This window comes from Calonectris borealis, chromosome 1 (genome assembly GCF_964195595.1).
Source record: "Calonectris borealis chromosome 1, bCalBor7.hap1.2, whole genome shotgun sequence".
Taxonomy (NCBI): domain Eukaryota; kingdom Metazoa; phylum Chordata; class Aves; order Procellariiformes; family Procellariidae; genus Calonectris; species Calonectris borealis.
The window spans coordinates 182,640,878-182,650,367 of NC_134312.1; the positions used below are offsets into that span (position 1 = coordinate 182,640,878).

Genomic DNA, 9,490 nt, shown 5'->3' on the forward strand with positions numbered 1-9,490 from the left:
CTTCAGGAATATGATGTAGTATGTGGAGCACAAGCCAGAGAGATCAGAAATATTCCACTGGGTTTTTGAGCATTTTTCCCTGTTAACTTGGTAAAAGATGTAATGAGGTTGTAACTGCAATTGTTTTTTCTTATGTTACGATTTTGTCATGCCCCTCATTGAGATGTATGACTGCAATACAAGCATATAATGCCACGTAATGCAGTTCTCCTTATTGTTTTTGCAACTTTATTTTTCAATCCGTGTACAAGTATTTACATAAAAACTAAATATGTCCTTAGCAGCAAGACTTTTATTGAGAAACTATGCAATGAAATAAAGCTTTTCAAAGTCCTTTTTTATTTTAAATATTTATTAGTCGTTTTTAAAAAATCCGTATCTCTACTTTAGTGAGTCTCTTGCAATCATTTTTGTTCTCTATTAAAGGTAATATATAACAGTATTATGCAGGACTTAAAAATCTCCAACTGATCATACTTTGCTTCCCCAAGTTCACAGCAGGCAGGTCTCATACTACTGATTTTTTTTGTTCACATGCTAGTGTACAATTTCTTTTTTTTGAATATAAAGTATGTAGCCTTTAATAGATTATAAGTATATCATTATAAGTTATTCTATGCTAGGACACCGTTTAAACTATGGAAAGCTATTAAGCACAATTTTCTGTCAACTGAATTTCCTAAGCATTGCTGTTAATCAAAGTAATTTTAAAAGACTTGTATCTAGATGATAGTAGCTATTTGGCTCTAGGTTATGTGAATACGATTTTGAAATGTTTTTTGTTAACAGCAAATGTTCAGAAATTCATATCTGTGAAAACTGAATTTTAATAGGTCTGAAGGACTCACAAGAGTTAGATATTGAACAAGGGAAAGAAAAAGATTTAAATGTCATGGAATCTGGACACAGAGACTTCAGTAGTGTACAGTGCGATCTCTGCCTAACCCATGCCTGGAAGCGTTCAGTAGCAGGAAAGTCAAAACTATTATGAGTGAATGTCTTCTCACCCCAGCATTTAGAAAACTTACACGTGAATTCAAAGTTTTTGGGTTTTTTTCATCTGCATAGAGATTGTTATGGTACAGGTAAATCATAGAATCATAGAATTGTTTAGGTTGGAAAAGACCTTTAATATCACCAAGTCCAACTGTTAACCTAGCACTGCTAAATCCACCACTAAACCATGTCCCTAAGCACCACATCTACACATCCTTTAAATACCTCCAGGAATGGTGACTCCACCACTTCCCTGGGCAGTCTGTTCCAATGCTTGACAACCCTTCCAGTAAAGAAATTTTTCCTAATATCCAATCTAAACCTCCCCTGGTGCAACTTGAGGCTGTTTCTTCTTGTCGCTTGTTACTTGGGAGAAGAGACCGACACCCACCTCGCTACAACCTCCTTTCAGGCAGTTGTAGAGAGCGATGAGGTCTCCCCTCAGCCTCCTCTTCTCCAGGCTAAACAGTCCCAGTTCCCTCAGCCGCTCCTCATAAGACTTGTGCTCCAGGCCCTTCACCAGCTTCGTTGCCCTTCTCTGGACACGCTCCAACACCTCCATGTCCTTCTTGTAGTGAGGGGCCCAAAACTGAACACAGTGTTCGAGGTGCGGCCTCACCAGTGCCGAGTACAGGGGCACGATCACCTCCCTGCTCCTGATGGCCACACTATTTCTGATACAAGCCAGGATGCCGTTGGCCTTCTTGGCCACCTGGGCACACTGCTGGCCCATGTTCAGCCGGCTGTCAACCAGCACCCCCAGGTCCTTTTCCTCTGGGCAGCTTTCCAGCCACTCTTCCCCAAGCCTGTAGCGTTGCATGGCGGTGCTGTGACCCAAGTGCAGGACCTGGCACTTGGCCTTGTTGAACCTCATACAGTTGGCCTCGGCCCATCGATCCAGCCTGTCCAGGTCCCTCTGCAGAGCCTTCCTACCCTCCAGCAGATCAACACTCCCGCCCAGCTTGGTGTCGTCTGCAAACTTACTGAGGGAGCACTTGATCCCCTCATCCAGATCATTGATAAAGATATTGAACAGAACTGTCTCCAAAACTGAGCCCTGGGGAACACCGCTCGTGACCGGCCGCCAACTGGATTTAACTCCGTTCACCACCACTCTTTGGGCAACACCTCCAAGCTAGATGAACCATCGTCCTTGTCATTGTTCGGTTCCACTTGCAGAGCCACTTGCAGAGATACCTATTGTGCGAGGGCATCTGGGAAGGGGGGTAGTCACAGAGGAGACGCGCCTGCTGCACCGGGCAGGAACTTGTGGCCATTGCCTCCTCCCCCCTAAATCCCTGTGTTCAGCCAGGCGGAGAGAGGACAGGGAATCCTCCGTGTCATGCGCCCTGTCTGCCTGTGGGGCCTGTCTCAGGGAAGGCAGGGTGCCACTCCAGCAGTCTGTCTCTCTCTCGCACTCCATGATGCTCCTCAACCTACTCACCTCCTCCCGGAGCTCTGTCACCAAGCGGAGGAGTTCCTCTGCCTGGGCGCAGCTCCCACAGACCTGCTCCCTGCTGCCGGCCGGTACTGGCGTAAGAGCAGGGCACAGCTGCAGCCTGGCACCGGGGCGGCACTGTGTTCCCTCCGGAGCTCTCTCTGGGAAGCTGCGTGGTCGTGGTGGGTGCAGGGCTTAGAGAGGCCATGGCTTTCTGCCGGGTGGGTACCATTGTTCCCTGGTCGAGGTGGCAGAGCTTCAGCGCCCTTCCTAGGCGCCCTTCCTAGGCACCCTTCCATGCGAACTGCTGCGTGAGCTGCCGCGCCACGCCCTTGCTGACGCGCCACGCCCTGTGTGCCCGCCCTGCTGGCGGCGCTCCCGGTCACTAGCGCTCCCCAGGGGCTTCTTTTATAGGTGGGGGGTGGGGTTGGCCGCCGTTGCTCCTGGCCCCGCCCGGGTTTCGTCAGCCGCTGCGGCGCGAGCTGCGGGCTCCTGGCGGGTCTCTGGGCTCCCCTGAGGTTCCCCCGGTTCGGGAACCCCCTGTGCACCGCATGGAGCGCTCCGCTGCGCATCCTGCTGCGCTGGAGTCGCTCGCCTCGGCAACTGAGAATGACAGTTTTTGATTGCTAAAAGTGACTAAACATTAGAAACTTGTCTCAACTACTTCCAATATATACAGTAAATTAATAAGTTCTGGTTTTACCCAGTGATTTTTAATGTCTGATTTCTTTTTCTCTTGCTACTGCCGGAAGGTACAACTTGCTACAATAGGTGGACAAATAGTGCTTCTCCAGAAATGTAAGCTTTCTTCTTAACAAGACTTCATGTAGAAGTGCCTTTCCATGAGTAGTTTTCTTTAAACCTTCTATAGCTTTATTATATTCAATACTCTAAAAGTGTATTTGAACCAAGTTGTGTAAGTATAATAAATAATAATAATAAATATAATAAATATTTATTTTATTCTGCAATTTGTTTGAAATATAGTTTACTGCCAAAAGCACAAACCAAGTTTATGTATGTCCATGATGTAATGGTTCAAAGTAGTTTAGAAAAGGCTGTTCATACCTGTATGTTTTATGGATTTTCTGTGAGTACCCTTGTTCTAGAAATGTAGGATTAAAACATGGTGGCCCAATGTCACTAAGCCATCCCTTGCTGTTGCAGGCAGCCATATCAAATATTGTCATCAGAAACAGATCAAATTCCTCCTTATAACTGGTTATGGTTTTTTGTTCTCACTTCTATATATGTGCATTCCAAAACTTCATTACTCTGATGGTTCAAAAGGGTTTAACTTCTAATAGAAATATATTAATGGCTGTTTATTCTTGTGCTTACTTTGTCAGTCAATCTCGACTTGGGGCTTTTCTTGAAAGTAAATAACTATATCGTTTATAGCCTTTATTGCACTAAAATAACGAAGTTCAGCTGTTCCACTGTCCTGATCAAAATTACATGCTAACCTGCAGCAGCTTGCAGTCTTGTAGTTTTAAATTCATGTACAAGGTGCATTGGCTTTTTTAAACCATCCACCTCAACAGTTATAGGTTGAAAATGCACTTCTTCGGTTTTACCACTATAGCATAGGATTCGAGAGAGGTGTGGTAACGATCCAAAGTCATGACTGTGGAATGGATGGGGTACCAAATCACCAGCACATGCAGGCTTTGAATCAGTATGTGAAGCAGTACAGGGTGTTTAAGAATTTGGGGTTAACACAAATTAATTCCTCCTTGATTAAAGTAAAAAATTGGCGGGGTAGACATTAATATTTCTGAGGAATTAGTGAGACTTTTTACCTTGCTAGTACCTAATTTTAAACTTTGACTTAAGTGGAAGTGATCTTTCACTCTGATAAGAAGAATGCCACCAGGAGCATATATACCTCAAGTGTTGCAGCAGTTAATTCTTTAGATGCATATTTACCAAAGTGAAGTCTAGGACTGTAAGTAAATACGTATGCTTTCTGAGCCAGGGCTAGCAAAGTTCAGTGTTTCTGAATGAGATTCACAACAGCCAGTTTATTAAGCAGGGAACTGCCTACCTACACATCTGTTAATACTGGACATGCACTTAGGCGTAGTGATGGAGAAGTTCCTCCTTGATTGAAAGAACATAGACAGTAAAGATGCCACCTGATTTAGGAAGCAGCTGAAACAACAACTTTGAGATGGTAAAACTGGATTTAGATAAAATATGCGTGTCCAAACATTTTTTTTTAATTGACACTAGCTGCTCAGTACTTTTTGTAGCATGGCTGAGGCCAAAATGTTCTCATTATTTAGGAAGTGCTGCTAATCACTAGCGTAAAGTGTCATGTATTAAGAACATGACACTTTGTGATTTTTCCAGTGAATCATGGCATCTTCACTGCACAAGAGTTACAACAGATGAAACAAGGACTACTCACATAAACTGGCCAGTGATTAAGGCGCTTTCCTAAACCCATTTCCTGTTGTTTCAGGACCCCTTGGACTGAAAGGAAAGACTCTGGTCTGCCAAGTTGAATGCTCCAGTCATTAGTCTATGCCTAGAAAGTCACAAATATCAACACGATTGCCGCTGTTTTAAGGGGGAAAAAAAGACACGGCTGTACTCTGCTTTACTCGATCACTAGCTGTCATGGTTTAACCCCAGCCAGCAACTAAGCCCCACACAGCCGCTCACTCACTCCCCCCCGGTGGGATGGGGGAGAGAATCGGAAGGGTAAAAGTGAGAAAACTCATGGGTTGAGATAAAGACAGGTAAAGCAAAAGCTGCGCGCACAAGCAAAGCAAAACAAGGAATCCATTCACTGCTTCCCATCGGCAGGCAGGTGTTCAGCCATCTCCAGGGAAGCAGGGCTCCATCACACTTAACAGTTGCTTGGGAAGACAAACGCCATCACTCCAAACGTCTCCCCCTTCCTCTTCTTCACCCAGCCTTATACGCTGAGCATGACGTCATATGGTATGGAATAGCCCATTGGCCAGTTGGGCCAGCCGTCCTAGCCACGCTCCCTCCCAGCCCTCCATGCACCTGGCAGAGCACGGGAAGATAAAAAGTCCTTGACTAGTGTAAACATTACTTAGCAACAACTAAAACATCAGCATGTTATCAACACTATTCTCACACTACATCCAAAACACAGCGCTAACCAGTTAATAGGAAGAAAATCAACTCCATCCCAGCTGAAACCAGGACACTATCCCCACGCAACAATTCCAGATTGTAGGCAGCAAGTTCTGCGACACACCTTTCTGCAAGGCTAAATCAGTTACCAAGTTTCAAAGCGGGACAAGTGTTTAGGTAGATCCCAACATTTACTACTTCTTAATAGCTAACTTGCCGCAGTTCCCTGCTTAGATTTTTTGCTGTTCTAAATCTCACTCTAAGGCACCTTCCTCTGCCCCTCGCACACTATGAGAAACTGGGGAAAATATTGCTGGATTTTACTCGGAGGCCCCGGTTCATAAGTGTTCACCACCTCCAGTACTCAGTCTAGTTCATCATACCTAATTGACCCTCATGCTTGAGTATTTTGGAGTGAAGATTTAGCTGAACTCCAAAGTAGTTAGAATTCGAGTGTTGGTATGCTTGAGAAGCTTACTTTCAGTGTTCAGTGCCTAATTTATTCTTGCCTTTTTAAAAAGTCCAACACCTATACTTAATCTCTGATTATATGGCAGTATGTTTTTTTCTACTTTAAAGAATGTATTGATTTTCAAAACACCAAGTATTTTTCCTACTGCCTCTAAACTGAATGTAAACAAAAAGGGCTATGGTGCAGCTAGTATTTTATATATTGATACAGGTAGCATGCTTTTATCAGCTTGCAAATATGTGTTCAGGATCAATAAATAGAAACATTTAAACAGAATGGGATATTTAAGAGTGTACATAACAGGCATATTTTAATTATATATAGCAGATTTATTATATGTAATTATAAAGATGTGTTTATACCCAATCTTTGGCCTCCTGTGATTCAGGAAAACTGAAATGTGTGCTGCTGCATCTTCAGGGTCAAATTATTTTCCATAGTATAAAATAGAAATTATATTTTTCAGCTAAGTGCAAAATTCAGCTATTATCAAATTTTAATTAAGAATTGTTTATCTGATTTAGAAGATGATAGAAGGAAGATATTTATTTTCCTCCACTTGCCAAAAGGTGACGGTACTTACAAAATTTGCTGAGATTGTCCAAGAAAGTGTGTAGAATCCTCATCCATCACCAAGAGCCCCTGGTCAGGGAATGACAGTGCAGTAAATATCTTCAGCAGCTGCCTTTTAATGTACAAGCTGTTTTCGGTAGGAATTTTCAGCACTCACATAAAACACACTGTCATGAATGACTGCCTGTGCTCCAAAGTCATTACTATTGGGATGATGGAACATCTTTCAGTGAATAACCAAAAAACTTTAAATGTCATGTCAAGTTTGTTGAAGCCATTTTCAAGCCTTGCTCAAGGTTACATGAATATTGAGTACACCTGTTTTAAAAATGTTTGCGATCTATGAGAGGGACCACTCATATGCTGGTTTTGAGAACAGTCACTTGATTTGGGATGGGGGCACAAAAAAAGAAATCTGTCTATTGACACATGTCAGTCCAGCGAAGCTCCTGGATATTAACTGAGTAGAACTTCTTGTGACAGTCGATGCTAGTGATGTTCAGCAAAAAGTAGCAAGTTATGCAAATTCTGAAAACTGCTTAGCTGCCTCAAAGATCACAAAGGAAAGAAAAATTATTACAATGGAAAATTAAATTGAAATAGATTTTTTTAAATACATTTTAAAATTTGAATTAAAAAATATATAGAAATTGTAATTAACCAGATAAAACTTTGGAAGACACTGAGAAGTGCTGAGTACTATGTTTTCTCTTTGACTCCAGTAAGGAAGGAGGATCGCGTCAGGCTGTCTCTGTGATTTTATAGGAAATATGGATGCTAATCTAACAAAAAGTCATTTAAGTCCGTATCACTTCCAAGGGACCAAGCTCACTGCTTTTGAAGTGATAATATTTTTTGTCTTGCCTCCTTGGCAATCATGACTCTTTCTAGTGCATCATCTGCATGTAAAATTTTGTCTGATCAGGAGGTCTTTTTATATTACAAAATATTGAAACTGAGTATTTTAATAGTGAAATGAGGTTTATTTGTTTTATCTTCTGCAGAGAACCAGAAAGGACAACTAGAGAAGTCATGTTCACACCACAGTATCAGTTTAAACTTGACAAGAAGCCCAGTCACCAAAGAGGTTACTTATGATGTTGAAACAAGTTCTTCTACAGTGTGGAACAAGGGTGTTGGGAGAAAGGAAGCCTGTCATGGAGAAGGCAACAAAGATAAGAAAATAGATCATATCCGGTCTCCTTCTAAGGGAGAAGCTATTCCAGAAGTAGAAGCTCTCCTGGCAAGACTGCGAGCACTATAGAATAATGACATAAAGGATTAAATCAAAGCTTAAAAACAAGCTATAATAGCCTACATCTTTAAAGATATACACCAATTTTCTAGTATTATTGACATTACATACTTCTGAGTTCCCAACTTCTCTATGGATGAATACTTTACTTCTAAACTATTTGTTTGCAAGGCTATACAAAATGATACTATAGTTTTGCATAACTGCAAGATTATTTTTATTGTAAGTTTTTACCTACTGAGCATACAAAAAATATCAGAAGAAAGAGATACTGAATTATTCCAAGGCACAATCCTTTCAGTGGACAAACTGCAGACCACATGTTTTGAGAGCTTCTCAAAATAGGAATATCTTTTAAATATTGTTAAATCATCATGCCTGGGTATAAGGGTCAATAAATAACAGAAAAGATATTCTTATATTTTGTACTGCAATTGCTATACTTAAGAGGTTTTAGCACCTAAGAAGTATTATTATAGCATCATTTGCAATTATAATAATAGGAAATATGTATCATATAAATCAGCCATGTTCCAGTTTGAGTTCATCAAAGAGCACCAAAGCTTGCTGAATTATATATGTATTCACAAAATGGAAACCCATGGACAGTAAACAAAAAATCTATGCAAATAATATACTTTATTGTGTGATTAATATATCACTGCTGTTAAGCTTAGTTATGATTATTATATCAAAATAATATATACAATTTCTGTGATTACAAGGTTTTGCAATTGTGTCCATAGTGGGGGAAAATGTCTTCACAGTTATTTACCAGTGTAATTTTTTATCTTTTCACATGTGAGTTAATATGTTTCTATAAAAGGAACACGTAATGGAAAACGTTTTTACAATTGGTTTTTCACAAACTCATTTTCCAGTAGCCCGTAAAGTCTTATTTGCTGGCACAATAGGAATCTTGCACATAATTGCATCTCTTTTATCACACTGTCATTGTACATTGTTACATGTTCGCTATCGTATTTATTAATTGCACATCATAAAGAATCGCTACCTATGTTACCAGGTAGGAAGCTACTATTAGTATCTTTGCTCCATTATTTAAAGCTTCCTTATTATAGGAGTGTATTAGGTATCTAATATCTTTCTTCTAAATTACTCTATTTTTCTTTACAAAATGCTGAAAAATACATCTTTCAATAAGAGTCAGTTACATGAAACCAGTGTTTCAATGCTCCAGTGCTTTTTATATCCTTGTTTAAGTTGCCTTCGTACTTCCTGCACTAAACATTAATAAAGTTAATTAGAACTCGGAAACTGGGCCTGTTTATACATACTGCATGGAGGGTTTTTCAGCCGTCATGGGAATCAATCTCATGTTTCTGGGGCTGTTGTAACTGTCATTATACATTCTAATTACATTTCCTGCCTTAGCTGAAAAAAATAAGAGGTGTAAACAGAAGTCAGGGAAAGATACAGAGAAAGCCTATCAGACAGTCATTTCTTCAGCTCTCCTTGCAAACAACGGGCAAAGCTGTCATACAAGGCCGCCTTTGGTAACTTGAAATTGCATAAAGTAACCACAGAATTGGGGCTTAATGCATCTTTAGTGGACAACTAGAAATACAACTACTACTAGTTGTTCCACTAAGATCTTCTGTGCCTCCACTGTTAAAACTCA

The 9,490-nt window shown here is 40.8% G+C and overlaps 1 protein-coding gene across 1 annotated transcript in view; it reads left to right on the plus strand.

The window, feature by feature from the left end:
* DIAPH3 (diaphanous related formin 3) overlaps positions 1-7,879 on the plus strand; it is a 247,827-nt gene extending 239,948 nt beyond the window's left edge. Inside the window, exon 28 of the mRNA XM_075139146.1 lies at positions 7,598-7,879. Within this exon, the coding sequence (XP_074995247.1) occupies positions 7,598-7,857 (260 nt within the window). The 3' untranslated portion in view covers positions 7,858-7,879. The remainder of the gene's footprint in view (positions 1-7,597) is intronic.
* Positions 7,880-9,490: the final 1,611 nt, after the last annotated feature.